This window comes from Vidua chalybeata, chromosome 1, assembly GCF_026979565.1.
Source record: "Vidua chalybeata isolate OUT-0048 chromosome 1, bVidCha1 merged haplotype, whole genome shotgun sequence".
Taxonomy (NCBI): Eukaryota; Metazoa; Chordata; class Aves; order Passeriformes; family Viduidae; genus Vidua; species Vidua chalybeata.
The window spans coordinates 106,534,476-106,549,498 of NC_071530.1; the positions used below are offsets into that span (position 1 = coordinate 106,534,476).

At 41.3% G+C, this 15,023-nt stretch overlaps 1 protein-coding gene across 2 annotated transcripts in view; it reads right to left on the minus strand.

Moving 5' to 3' along the window:
• Positions 1–14,771, minus strand: part of ANKRD29 (ankyrin repeat domain 29) — a 33,028-nt gene extending 18,257 nt beyond the window's left edge. Inside the window, exons 1-4 of one of the 2 annotated variants that reach the window (XM_053943887.1) lie at positions 14,745–14,771; positions 9,020–9,130; positions 7,204–7,302; positions 5,340–5,438 (exon numbers count right to left, since the gene is read on the minus strand). In XM_053943887.1, coding sequence (XP_053799862.1) covers positions 5,340–5,438; positions 7,204–7,302; positions 9,020–9,130; positions 14,745–14,765 — 330 coding nt within the window. In that variant the 5' untranslated portion in view covers positions 14,766–14,771. Of the gene's footprint in view, positions 1–5,339; positions 5,439–7,203; positions 7,303–9,019; positions 9,131–14,744 lie in introns of those variants that run through there. The other variant, XR_008431162.1, reaches the window with a different exon arrangement.
• Between the last annotated feature and the right edge of the window lie 252 nt (positions 14,772–15,023).

Genomic DNA, 15,023 nt, shown 5'->3' on the forward strand with positions numbered 1-15,023 from the left:
TGCCTACCCCAAAATGTTCCCACCACAGGTCTTCTCTCTCCTCCCCTCCCTTCTCCCAGTCTCAAGCCTCTCTTCCACAAAATAAACTATCTAAAGTATTTTATGTAAATGGTTTCTAGAGCTGTTATTAATGAGGACACAAGACTGTGCTTTGGCAGTCTCTTGTTCTCTGAAACAACTCCAAAGTTGTCTGAAATTTTCCACACAGGCAGATATCCACAAAAGAAGTTGCAGCTTGAGTGACCAAATGGATCTTTTATAATGAGAAGCGCCAATCAAATTTATTAATCAATGGTGCAATTTCATGGCTGTAATAGCCTGGTGAAAATTCAAGCTCTGACATGACTGAACTAACCCACAGGCACTGTTTATAGCTACCCTCAAAACCTCATATTCACCCTTCCTGCCACAACATTGAAAAGAAAAGAAGGCTTGGGTGTCAGCAAAGCCAGAGATGTGAGGCTGTTGTGTGACAGTCTAAGAATTGCCTATTAATTCTGGATTATCTGACTAAATACAATGTGTAATCAGGCCAGTGGAGTTAAATTTCTCTTATGAGAAATAAGACTTTCCTGCCAAATTAAATTACTGCAATTTAATAGGAACTGATAGGAACTGCTGGAACAAAACACAAAAGCAATCACAATTGTTCTTGGATTAAAAAACACCTTATACACACTTAAAAGACAATGGAAAAGCTAATAGCTTCATGAAACCTATTTCCTCTCCCCAGCCAGTGAAACCCTGCTCAAGTGGTGATTTACTGGATCAAAGGGCTATAAACAAAACAAAACAAAACAAAAAAGTGGAGAAATTTTTAAAGACTTTTTCCCTGAATGATGTTGAGAAAGAAAAGTTAGTGAATTAAGAAGAGAAACTGTGCTAGCCAGACTGAAGGTCCTCTGTGGAGAGGCAGGGGAGGAAAAGCTTTAGGAAGCTTAAAAATATTAAAGTTCCCTATATGGAGGGTAAATAGACATGCTCAGTTGGTTGCATATGGAAAAAGTTTGTTAGTTGCTTCATGATCTGGCTTTTGTTTTCTAAAATTCTTGTGTTTTCCACAAACTTCTGTTATTTTTAGAAGATTGTTTGATTATTATCATAATTTATGTAAGGAACCAAGTGACAACCTTTATTTTATCCCAAATAAAAGGCACACCTGCAAAGCTAACCACAGTTGGCACAGCAGAGCTGAAGCCCAACACTTGGAATCCCAGTGTGTGATCCCACCTTGGGAGATGCGACAGCTTGGGGTTTAAGAATGGCAACAGTCTCTCAAGACATGTCTAATTAATTCAAAAAGAGGTTCCTGACCAAGTGCTTGATTCAACCCAGTGAACAGTTTTAGAGGGATACTTTTTTGTTTGTTTGTTTGTTTGTTTGTTTTTGAAAGAGTTACACAATTCCAAAATACACCATCTGGATCTTTCAGACTAAAGTTACCAAGTTTTCCTAGGTCAGTCTGATCTGAGTCCAGGGGTTAGAAGAGGATCATTGGATGGCCCCTAGTTTCATCTGTCCACTCTGAATCAAATATTTACTGCGGCAGAGAGAAGTGGGTAACAATTCCTAGGCTCAAAGATCCGGTCCCTGATCAAGAGGACAACTGACCTCAAAGACCTGCTCTACTGTATGTCTGATATCTGAAGCTGAATATGTTCAACAGAAGGCAGTGGGATTCCATGCCAATCCAGAGGATTGCATGCTCTGAGTTGGGGTACCACTATGAAAAATCAGATACACATCTTTCTGTAAGAAAAGGAAGCTGGGGGCAGCAAACTTTTCCACTGACCATGTGATAAGACAGCACTTAGTTAAATCAAGGAATTGTTGAACAGTGCAATGGTCCACTGTGTATTAGTAGGCGAAAACTCAGTCCCCCTCTTGCCTCTATTGAGCTTCCATCTGATTTTCTCTTACACTTTACTCTAACAAGCTCTAGCTGAAGACCCCAGTGATTTACAGACCATAAGGAAAGCAGAAGTTGTGGGGGATAAAAAAAAAAAAGTAAATGACAGAGTTTTAACACCCCTTTCAGCCACATGATTACCTCTTTCCTTTTTGGCTTCAGCTGAGATAAGTAAAAAGCTGAAGCAGCGTCTATGGTACTGGCAAGCTTCTTGGAAACTCTGAGCAGGGCAGCAAGTGGGAGCTGGACATGTGAGCAAGCACTGAGGTGCTCCTGGGGCTATCACCCCTTCTGCAGTGGGCAGGAGGCCACTGTGCAACCTCTTAGAGATGGCACATTGCCTTGGGTTCACTTCTTGCTCATATCCTGTTTTCCTGACACAATGAAGCTTCTATTAATCCTGCACTGCAAATATTTCCAGCTCAGATAGGATCTGGACTTTTCTCAGCTACCTCTGCAATTCTTCCCCTGAAACCATTTTTCTGCCCTCCCCAGAGTCTGTCCTCTTCACTGGCAGCACATAACAGCAGCTGCCAATCTGCAGTGAAAATACTTGGAACAGCAGCACTGGGTAAGACCACGCTAAGTGGTGCAGACTTCCCTGTCTATTTGCCAACCTCTTTCCTCTATCATCATCACCTGAAACAGCTTAGAATTATACCTTGTTTTACTATCTCTTAAATATGGAACAGAGGAGGAAATCTTATCTTCTGCAATCGCTGCCTGCTGAAAAACAGCCTCTGACATACTGTTCAACCTGCAGTACTGCTCAGGAAATGTACCACCATGCTTTTTAAGAACTCACACGCTTATCACATCTATCAGAATAAAAGAAAAAAGTTTCAACCTATGTTAAATATTTCTATGGATGTCAGACTGGGACAATGCAGAATAATATTAATGACTAATGTTATATGTACTAATTATATAATAATTAACCTTCAATAGTACTATTCATTCTCTTTAGAACATCAGCATTTATTGCTAATTACTTTATTACACTATTTTAGAGCAGTTTTGCCATAGCAAGTATCAGTTCTAATGATACAAGGCTTAACAAGAATTGCATGCTTGTATTAAGATAGTTCTCCAGAATTCTCATATATGAGTAACAAACGTAGTAATCACAATTTACAGATAAGTACATGAAAAAGATGTTGGGCTTTGCATTTCCTTAGTTAAGTCTCTGTTTTGTAGGATACATTCAATTTGTGTGCTTATTCCAAATTCTTGTGGTGATTTATAATATAAATATATATATTCTTTGCAAATGGATTAATTTTGCACCACCCTTTAAAAACAGGAGCAGCCATATCTTTTCCAATGCTGCTCCCAGATGAGTGTCTTAGTGAGAAAATGCCTTGTCTCTAACCTGAAAAGGCATATTTTATCAACTATATTGTTTCTGGGGTTTGGGAGGGATAGAGCAGCCTGTCACCTTGGTCACCTGTTAACAGAATGATGGAATTATTCCAAGCTATGAAAACCACATTATTAAATCAGAAGATTGAACTGATACATTGCCACACTAGTGGGCCAGTAGAAGATGTGGACTGTCCCTGCACTAAACTGACTGGTACCTCCTGCTCAGGCAGGTGATGCTGCTGGAAAATCAACTCACATGCACATCACACGTCAGTTTCCCATGTTATGCCCATTGGGAGCTGGTGTTATCTTTCAATCAGCTTGTCTGGATGTAACAGAAAGCTGTGGCCTGGAGAGGAAGAACAACCAGCAGCTTAAAAGATACTTGGGACTGGCATATGGGCCAAGTCAAGTCTGGGTTCAGAAGCAGAGACAGGCAGGAAAAGAGAGGCTGGAATTAAAGTTTCAAGGTGAGCAATAATAGACCCCAAACTTGCATTTGTCCAAAGATGGAAGTCATTTGGAGCAGCTGAACACAGGAATATTCTTTTATAATTTAATCTTTTCTCTCTTTTATCTGTCCTAGTGTTTCACATCAGTGTATTTTGCATGCTTCATTAAAGATGGTATATTGTCATGAAGGATAAGACAATTTCAAGTCTGCTGTTCACCTCTTGGATCAAATCTTGGCCTCTTCACAAACTCCTAGTTCACAGGCTGTGAAAAGACTGAGTGAAGATGTAACTGTCTCTCTAGACAGAATAAGGTATTGAGCCTCTGACTTGCCAGCTGAATGCAAGGGAAGATGACCCCTCTGAATCTTGCTAACCCCCACCCATACTCTGAAATAAAAGTCAGAGAAGCAACATTTATTTGAATGTGCAACCTTACCCAAGAAATTTGCCCCACATGAGATTATCCAGCTGTAAGATCCAGCTGTTGTATTTAACACTGTAACCTCCAGCATTGCCAGCTTTCACAGCTGCACTCCATGTTGTGTTAAACAGCCACAATTTCATTCATGCTTTTATTTCTGATTGCTGCTGCGGTCAGAGACTTGCTCACCACAAGCACAGCTCTCTGGGGTATCAGAATCCTAACAACAAGATTTTTAGCCCCTAGAGCATAAGGAGCTAAGTTTCTGATGCTCTATCAATTTCCTTATATTTAGAGCCTGTATTGCCAGGGACTCCAAAAAGCAGGTATGGATTGAGAGAATCGTTCAAATCACAGACTAAAATATCTTGAGAAATTGATTACTGTGGGGTTAAAGAACTACTGCTTCTTCAAAGACATCACTAAGGACCCCAGGACAAGTGACTGGCAAGCGTCCTCCTCCCCAGATAATGGGAACACTTCAAAACGTAGCCAGCATGTCAAGGACAAGTATATTTAATGAAAATATGTTTTTTTTTCCCCTGTTTGCTGAAAGCAGAGGTGCTAATACTGGCTTGGGCAAAAAAACCTGGGTTGATGTACTGCTGTCAGTGATGAACTGCTGATCTTGCTGCTGTTGACCACACGAGGGGTGAGGAACCCTGCCACCTCTGCTTTTCGCTATTCTAAGAAGATTTTGGGAAAGGACCTGCCTGAACAAAGAACTAAAAGCTCTGAGGTACATTTCATCTTCTTGTCTCAGATAGGAAAGTGGGAATTTAGGGAGGACTGGAGGCATTATATTCCTATGTATCCTATGGTGGCATGCAGAGACATCCCAACGCTGATGAAATGTAAGTTCTATGCAACCAGAGTACAAAAACACCTAAATCAGGATCCTACCTGGTATGTGCAAAAAGACCCTTTGATCTTGTATTGGAGGATGGCTTATGAAGAAAGACTGATATCACTATTGAGGGACCTTGATGAACTTATGCCATTAAGTTCATCATAAGTAGGAAAAGCTAGTCCAAAGTTAATATTTCACAATGTGTTGCATTACTCAAAAATGTTCACGTGAGGAAGTTTCATCATCTTAACACTGCCCTATCATGTTTCATGTGAATACAAAAACCCAGCCTTGACTGTCAGAATGTATCAGCATGCAAAAATAGACCCATCATCTTACTTTATTCTTAAATTCAGTCGAGGCTCCAAATGAAAAGAGAAACTTCACTACATCATTGTGGCCTTGCTGTGCAGCAAAGAACAGAGAAGTTGCACCTGACTGTAAAGGAAAAATAGATTAAAATAGTAGAAAACACATAACACACTTGACTGAAGTATAGACATTTCAAATCCAAAAGTATTGTGCTCAATCAGTTGAATATCAGCTGAAAAGACATGATGAATTTCAAGACTCCAGAGGACACCAGGTATCTTAACTCAGTTTTCTTCCCATTGCACTGAAAAATCTGTCCAAAGGAAGGAAGGAAGGAAGGAAGGAAGGAAGGAGCAAGCTTTCCTGACTTTGGGCTCTCTCACCCCATGTAGAAAGTACAGGAAATGGGAGCTAGATGTGAAATTCATTCCAGTGCCCAAAGCCTTTACAATAGTACATGGCCCCATTTAGACCATTTCAGAGCCCGCTCTCCCGGGCACATTTATAGGACTCTCACTTCCCCGAGCTTCACAACAACTTCAGTGCACAAGAGCACTGGTTGGAGTAACTGCATTTAGATGCAGAACAGTGCCATAGGTCTTTAGCACTTAAACTTCATCTGTTTTGCTCCCTTCCTGCAACAGAGTGATTTTGGAGGCTTTCAGTTTTTGTTTTTTTTTTTTTGGTGTGGTTTGTTTTTTTTTTTTTTTTTTTTTGTGTGTTTTTTTTTTCCTTTTTTTTTCTTTTTTGGGTTTTTTGGGGTTTTTTTTTGTTGTTGTTGCCTTGTTGAATCAGTATTTCCTGAGTGATAATCAAGAGCAGCTCCATAAAACTGTTCTTAACTTTCTTTTGTTGCTTCTTTCCAAGCAATGTTTACCTAAGAGAAGGGACATATTTAAGTACATGTTTTGTTAGAACAGGACCCCACTGAAAGACACCGACAATCATGGTTAGAGCAAGTTTAGGCCAGTAAGTGCAAAGACACCTACATCATCAAATGTGGCATTCACTGACTCAGTAACTTGCAGATGTCAGCATGAGATTAATGCTCTGGTTCCAGGTAACCAAGGAAAGTAAGAAACCTTGGCTTGTACTGTTTGAGCAACAAGCACGCTGCTATCCTGCACGACCTGCCACCATCCCATGTAACTTCATGCCCTCCTTAAACTGTTCTTCTCTTAAAACCAGTGGTTGTCCCAGAGCAATTCTGCTCTTTGCACAGCCAACGCACAGACCAGAGCAACTGCAATCCTTACAACTGTCTGCATGGAGTATGAGTGAAAGGCAATTTCCCAAAAAAATCAGTTGCTGATGTCCCTTCCATGCTGATGTCATGGTGCAAGACATGCCTTGAATGCCAAGCAGAAGATGCAGGGAAGGGTACGGGTGATAAAGCTGTGTGACTGCTAGAGATGAATTGGCTCAGAATAAAAGGCAGAATCTCCAAAACACACAGAGTCAAAAATAATCCCTGTGCTAGCAATTGCATCCACTCTGTTTTAATGACCAGGCTGCAAATCAAAAGGTAAAGGTCTTCTTATTATTTATCCCATCGCGAGATCTGTAAATTGTTGTGCCAAAAAGTTAAACTGCAAATACATAAATGGCATAACTCTGGGGGGGTTACATCCCAGATGTAACTGACCCTCACCAACCAGATCTGCTGAAAATGTTTCATGAGTTATTACAAATGTACCTCTGGCATCTGATTTTCTGTTGTAAACTCCAGATAACTGATTCCCTGATGTCCTCAGAACAGAGCCTGTTATAAATGTTATAAATACACTATACAGCAAGTGACAAAGAAACAATTGGCAACAAGCAGCAGACAACACTCTTATTATTTGTAACAAACCACCAGTCACTTAATCAAGCCGTGTTTGAATCCTACCTCTCTCTGCAGATTGATATCTGCTCCTTGCAACACCAATTCCCGTACACAATCTATGTGGCCATAGTAAGATGCTACCATCAGAGCTGTTGTGCCAAGCTGGGAGTAAGGAAAAACAAGTCAGTACCTTCAAGAGACACCTACAGCAATGAATCAGACTGTCTGGATGAGTCAGCATCTCTGCCAAAAAGCTGGAGGGAGCTTATGATATCTTATTGTCCCAAAATAAGTGCAACAAGTATAAAAAGAATGGGTTTTGTTTCTAAACAGCTTTTCCCCCCCTTCTTTTTAAGCAGAGAATCCCAAAGTTCTTTGCATCATTTCCAGAAGAATAACCTCAGACAGGAGCAGAGTGACTCAGCTGAGTCACTTAGAATTCTGAGTCATAGTCAGGAGAAGGGGCTGGGTGATTTGAACAGTAATTCCCTATCCAAATAATGAGAGCAAACTCACTCAGTGACTCTTCACATTATAAGAGAGAACTGTCTGTACAGAAATCTGTGTTCAACTCCCTCAGTACTCTATAAGGTCACTTCCAGGGAATGAAGTAAGATTTATATGTATGCAGTGTATGGACAATATGCAGAAACCACATGCATAAGGATGAAATACATCCTTCAAAACCATTCACACACGAAAGCTCAATTTAAAGAAGGAATGGGTGACATTACAAAAAAGAAACATGCAGTCTTAATTGTAAAAAAAAAAAAAATTAGTCTAGAAAATGTGTATGTCTGATACAATTATTAATGCAGTGCAGTGTGAAAGTTCTTGTCCAAAGTTAGCCTTCTTTTGAGAAAATATGAAGAGTAGTGACTTTATTTTTTCATACTGATCTCTGTCCTGTTTACTACAAGCCTCTATTTGAACAACCTTCCCTCCCTTGTCAGAAGGACATCATAGCACCAGCTTCAAAAGTGCCGTAGGACAAATACTTGCCTACAGGTCAAAAATGAAATGAAAATGAAAAGATACATTAAAGTCATTTGGCTTAGAAAATCTCTTACACTTTGAAGGTATTCAAAGTGAGAGAAGCTGCGGCAAGTTCATGTTTTGGGCTGGAAGTGGCATTAATCCTTACCAACACCAGCATGGCTACGTGTCAGTCAGTCCCAATGCCAAACAAAAGAAACCTGGAACTTCTCACCCTCCTTTTCCAAACCTTGCTCTTTGACTCAGCTTAGCACAATCAAGTATCTCACCATGCATTGTAGGCAGAATAGAAAGACCTGCTCATGATCTGTGTTATCATCCCATATATAATCTCAAAACTAATTTCAACCCAAGTCAATTACAGTAAGGAAATTTACATGACATTTGTCATGTATCTGGGCTCCTCTTGCTTGGCAATCTTTTGCCTTCATGTTGGTGCCCAGTCCAGAGATTGGGTGGAGGAGGAAGAATTTAGGAGGCCAGCTGTTGTTCTAATTATGAGGTCTGTTAGCTGACAGAATCATTGCTACCTGGGCTCAATTCAGCCAACTCTTTGCTGTGATCTATTACTACAATGACATTTCTTTGCAAAGAGAAGCCCGAGGTGCTAGGATCTGTGTTTTTAATGTCACCACCACAAATAACCATGTAAGACACATTTTTGAGTGCTGGCAAATTCTTAACCCCTTGCCACTAATGTAAATCATCACACTATTTTATCTTATGTTTCAAGCTTGATTACTGACAGGAGAAGGTTTTAAATCATCCTGAAGTACCATAAGACATATGTTTCATGTTAGATCCCTACTACACCCTCTGCATGGTGGGTTATGGAAAGTGATGCAAAATGAGTGCTGTGGCTGTAGGTGCATTGTGTGCATACGCTGTCTTTGCAGTCCACATCTACTCGCCCACTGTTCAGCAGCAGCTGGAGGAGAGCCAGGTTTCCTTTTCTTGCAGCCCAAAATGCAGCATTGGCAAGTGGTGTTTCTTTCTGGTTGAAAAAAGGAAAAGGGAAAAAAAAAAAAAAAAAAAGCAGAAATAAATCACTTTGGAAAATCCTCTGGGCAAGCATATACATCGCATACGTTCTGCATTCAAGCCAGGAAAGTTTCAGCTTAGTCTGCTGTTCTTTCAAACTCAGAGCATGGAAAGGAAGCTAATTTAATTTCTTTTTGCAATTAAAGAGACCAATCTTCCTGTGCTTCCTCATGTTATTTCAAGTCTTCATTGTGTCCATGGCAGCCTATGTCTGTTAGATTGCCCTGTAATGAGAACAGATGATGCTAGGCCAGATCCACAGGGAAACATCACAGAAAACAACATGCTCAGTGATGCCTGAATTGTCTGTTTCTATGGTGGGACTGGCCACAGTTAGGCTGAAGCATCCTGCTGACATGTCCTGCTGCAGGACATCTGCTTGGGTTTCAGATTAGCTCTCTGCCATCTCCTTCTTTTCTGCACAAAAAGTTCCAATACAGGAAAAGTATCACTCATGCATCTCCCAGACTGCTTGTTCTACCTCCTGCCTGGAATTAACACCCTGGGACTGTGGGCATGTGCAATATCTCCTGGGTAGGAGTGAATGATGACTGCTCCAGCACAGGAAAAAGACAGAAAGAGAAGACATGGACTTTGCTCCTACCCTCTTTATCTAATCCATGCAGACAGTTGCCAGTATTCTGCCTTGACAGGTAAGCACTGTCAAGGGTGAAGTGTGGGGGGAAACACTGTGATGGCAATGATCTATATCCTAGAGCGGGCTCGTGCTGCTAATTTTTTAATAAGAGCCCAAACCACCTACAGAGGTGTAAAACATCACTTCACCAACAGTCACACCAAAGCAGAGTCAAAAATATGCAGGGACATTGCTTTGTATCAAACGCTGCCTTCTGGATAACCCAAAGAGAGTGCAGAGTGATATTAAAGTCAATCATTCAGCTTCAGAAATGGCATAGGCACTTCTTGTCTAAATGTCAGTGTGCACATGTAATGTGGCAGGGAATCAAGATTCAATAGTTTTATGCTTTATAATTAAAATGCACATATACAGCACAGTTTAAATTGCTTCCTTCACTGACATGAAGACATTAAACTTTGCAGAAACCAGTAGACACAAGAATCATGAATCTGAATCTCTCTCAGGTCTGTCACACTGAGCACTTTCCATGGGTTGCATTTTTAATAATAATAGGTTGGAAAATTGGCAGCTGTTTCAGATGAGAGATGTTCCAACCATTCAATAAATTGTAAGTCACTTCCTATAAATTGATAGTGGTATTTCTTGTGCACACAGGGGCAGGAGTGTGAAAATTTTAGCAAGCACAATAAGCTCAGTTCTGATCTTCTTTTCACAGCTATTGCATTTCCCTGGAGATAATGTTGATTAAATAATGTAAATAATGTAAACAATGTTGATTAAACTAGAGACAGCAGTTTATACCCTCTTTGCTAGGAAGACTGTAGTGTCTTCCTATCTTTACCCTTAGAACCACTAAAATTTTATGTAAAAGCAAACAATTGACCTAAACACACAGAGGCTCGTGTTGCCCTTTCTGCTTTGATTTAGTAGACAGATATTTATTTATAGAGCTGGCAGTTAGGAATATTGTCCTGTTGGCTTTGTTATTATGATATTCAGTGGAAAGAGATGAGCATCTTTAGACCTTACAGAATGGACAATCAAATTCCTTACCTTTTATTGTCCCAAACTATCCCTTAAAGTCCTAGAAAGTTTAGAGGTACGGCAACACATCCATAAAGGGAAAGATTAATTTAATCCACCCCAGTTTTAACTACAAGGGCACAGTAGCAGACTGAATTATATTATTGCTCATCATACACCACCACCTTCACTGGTCAGGGAGGCAGGAACTGGAATCCATATTCAGGAACTTCTTGCCTGCTTTCATCAGTTCACATGAGAAGAGAACTAAATGTCCAGTGTGACCCTGGATGGCAAGTAGAAGTTCAAAGTCTTTGGCCTTATGAGTCAGAAATTCCTACCTCTTTTTTCTCCCCTCTAAGTCCTACACTAGCTCTCCAGCAGAGTTGTCCTTATACTTTGGATCAGACCCAAGGAATGGAAGAATTCTTCAGTGCACCAAGGACACAAAACAAAGTTTTCTCCCATTTAAACTGATTCCTATTAAGCACTTTTACTTCCCCTTGTGCCCCTGTGTTGCTTGGGATTCCTTGTATAAAAGTAGAGTATACAGCACACTCAGACCATCAACCATCCAGTGATAAGATTAAAAAATCAGATGCAAATCTGAGCTATTGTACGTGCTAAGGTGAATGAAAGTGCAAAATCATTCAGATGATCTGGGCACCTTACAAGAACAGCCTTATCGTGTACCATGTGGTAGTTTATATCTCTGGATCTATAGCTATGTAATCTAATCCAATGAATTTAATTATTTTGAGCAATAAATGAGTTTATAGCTGCAGGATGTGACTGCTGTTGTTTGGTTATGAACTCAGTCATGTCTCATCAGATACTTCCTAGGGAGAGGTAATGTTGAATTTCAAAAGATTAATCGGACAAACTTTTTGTGTAATTCTTATTATAAAGGTAGTCTGCTCCCAAAGCAGCCCCAAAGTAAACAACTGATCCTCAGCACTGACAGTCTGGGAGCAGAATGTAATAAAGATTTGAAAATGATTAGCCAATAGCTTTCATGAAAATTGCTTATTTCATTATGTCACTTGTGCCAGCATCAGCAACTTTCAGGATAAAAGTTCCTTCACTTCATCAAGTTCTCTAAAGTATCATTTTAAGATCTGGCTGTGCTGATAATTTTGATGGTTTATATGCTTTTATGAGAGCCCAAAGATGAAAAGCTGGCATTATGTTCATGCAGTACTGACATTAGAAAAAACACTTTTTCAAAAACGGCCTAGAAGAAAATATATATTATAAATCTGACAAAACCATTTCTCTGCAGGGATACAGAAAAAGATGAATTGTGCTAGGTATCTGTGTCATTTCAGGAATATTGAGGGGGAAAGTATGTTTTAAATGCTGTGCCCACTAGCTCCTGCTCCCTGCCCTACCTTTGATTTGCTGTTTGCAGAGAAAGGGCAAGTGAGAGTGGTGTGACCGCTGAAGAGGAAGAGCGCAGTTCTTAAACAGGAATCTTGCAGATGAAAAAAACAAAGCAATGGACAAAGAGAAAGAAAAGAAAGGAGAAAGAGAATGCTAGTTCACCCACTGGTTTGTTCCTTATGCTGGCAAAATGCAAGAAATTTCCCTTTTCTTTCTTAGTTTCCAAACCAGTCCTATTGCGAAGAAGGAATTGAGTAAAAAGTTTAAAGAAGAAGAACTGGAAATCAGGCTCAAGCATGATGGAAAAGGCTAGTGCAACTTAGGAGCAGAGTTCTTTATTAGATAGTAATATATCATACATGAAGGATCCTGATAAAACGGAAAGGTGATTTAATATATAAATGTTGTTTAGTCAGGCAAAATGTGACAGAAGAGAGGATATTTGTGGGAGAAAGAAAGATAAATGCAATGCCATGGGTAAGTAGGATAATAAGATGGAAAATGTGAACAGCCAGTTGCAAACAGTAAGAATCCAAGTTAAGTTCATGATCTGAGAGAGAGAGAAAATGCCAAACAAAATGTCACAGGGAGAAAAGGGAGAGAAAACAGAGAGAGGGAGGTATGGTCTGCAGTTCTTCAGAGGGAGGGGAAAACAGTGAGCTACTTAGAACAGGAAAACTTGAGGGACTATAATGTGAGAAATAGGGCATAGAAAAGGAGCTGATAGGGACAGAACAGCAAATAAGACCTGAAGAACAAGTAAAATAAACAAGGAGGCCAAAAAAAGATAAGAAAGAAAAAGAAGCTGACATTACCAGGAACATGGGGCTGTTTGGGTGGATGCTTGTGAGTAAAGAAGGTGGGAAAAAACTCACAGAGATAGAATGGACAGAAAAACTAAGGAAAAAAAAAAAAAGAAAGAAAAAGAAATTATGTGTGAGACCAATGCAGGACCAAAAAGGGGATGACCACAGAGACTGCAGTCCAGAAAGGCAAGCGTATCCTGAGCTACATCAAAAGAATCAAGACCAGCAGGATGAGGAAAGTGATTCTCTCCCTCAATTCTGCTCTGGTAAGACCACACCTGGAGTACTAAGTTCAGCTCTGGGGCCTCCAACATAAGGGTGGGGACCTGCTGGACCAAATCCAGAAGAGGGCCATGAAGATGGCCAGAGGGCTAGAGCACCTCTCCTATGAAGACAGGCTGAGGGAATTGAGGTTGTTCAGCCTGGAGAAGAGAAGGCTCTGAGGAGACCTTAGAGCACCTTCCAGTGGCTAAACGGGACCCACAAGAGAGATAGAGAGGGACTTTTTACAAGGGCATGTGGTGATAGCACAAGGACAAATGTCTTCAAACTGACAGGGGGTAGGTTTAGAGTGGATATTAGGAAGAGATTCTTTACTGTGAAGGTGGTGAGGCATTGGAACAGGTTGCCCAGAGAAGCTGTGGATGCCCCATCCTTAGAAGTGTCCACGGTCAGGCTGGATGGGGCTTTGAACAACGTGGTCTAGTGGAAGGTGTCCCTGCTTATGGCAGAGGGCTGGAACATGATGATCTTTAAGGTTCTTTTCAACCATTCTATGATTTCACCACCAAATGTAAGACTGAGCTGCCCCTGGAGCAAAGGTTCTCTGCTGCCTGTCACAGGAGGGCTTTAACTGCAGGTGGGAACCACCTGCTGTGCCACCATTGAACTGACACGGTGACATCAAAGCACCAGCGTTCCGGGGGGGATACCCTGACAGGAGAGAGGCAAGTACAGGGAATAATACATCAAATTAAAAAAAATGCAATGCAAGCAATATGGCAAAGGACTGGCACTGAGCTGCTGATCAATAAGAGAAGGGCAAGCACAGCAACCAGAATGTGCAAAACAGAGAAGATGTACATCCATCATAAATATTATCTGTTGACATCATTAGTAAATTGCTGCTTGCTTCCCTCTTTGCCAAATAATCTTATTAATCCTGTCCTTAGATTAAAAAAACTTCTTTAAGGCAATCTTTTGAAATGACTGCTCTTGTGTGGGTTTGGATGGAAGAAGTACAAAAAAGTGACAGGAATCACATCTGGCAAAGGGAACGAACCCGTCTGGCTTCAGTGGCCACCACAGCACAGAAAGGAAGAGCACGGATCAAGACTGCCTCCTAACTATTACACAACCAGCACCAGCAGAGATGGTCGTAAAAGTGAGGAGGAGGCTCCTCACTGCACCAAAACCCACAGCACAGAGCCCGGCCACCCCAGAGCCAGGCTCGCAGTTTATGTAACACAAGGCACGCACCCTTTTGGGGCTGTCAGCTGTGAAAAGCGCCCGCTCCATCACCTGCCACCGCAGCACTCCCGGGGCACCCCAAAGCCCGGGAAGGACGTTACTGCTTTCTGCTTTCTTTCCTTCCGCCCTACACCACCCTCGTTTTTCCTAAAAAAAAAAACCAAATCAACCCCCAAATCCACGGATACCACAGAGCACTCCACGGGCTGCCGGCACGACAAGCGCAAAGCGGGAACCCAAACGCGCATCCCCCCGCCCCTCTCCCCTTGAGGCGCCCGGCTCACCTTGAACGACATCCTGCACATCGCAGCGCTCCGCCTCCGCCCCGCGCCCGCCCGCGCAGCTCGGTCCGCACCGCTCCGCGCCCGGGGCTGCGCGGGGCCAGGGCGGGGCCGGCGCCTCCCTCCCGCAGCACTTTGTGCTCATGGGGTTCTGGCTCTTTAGAGGTTCTTTTTGGGGTGGGAAGGGAGTATTTGGTTGTTTATTATTATTATTATTATTATTATTATTATTATTATTATTATTATTATTAAGCAGAATAGATTATATTAGATTATAATAGA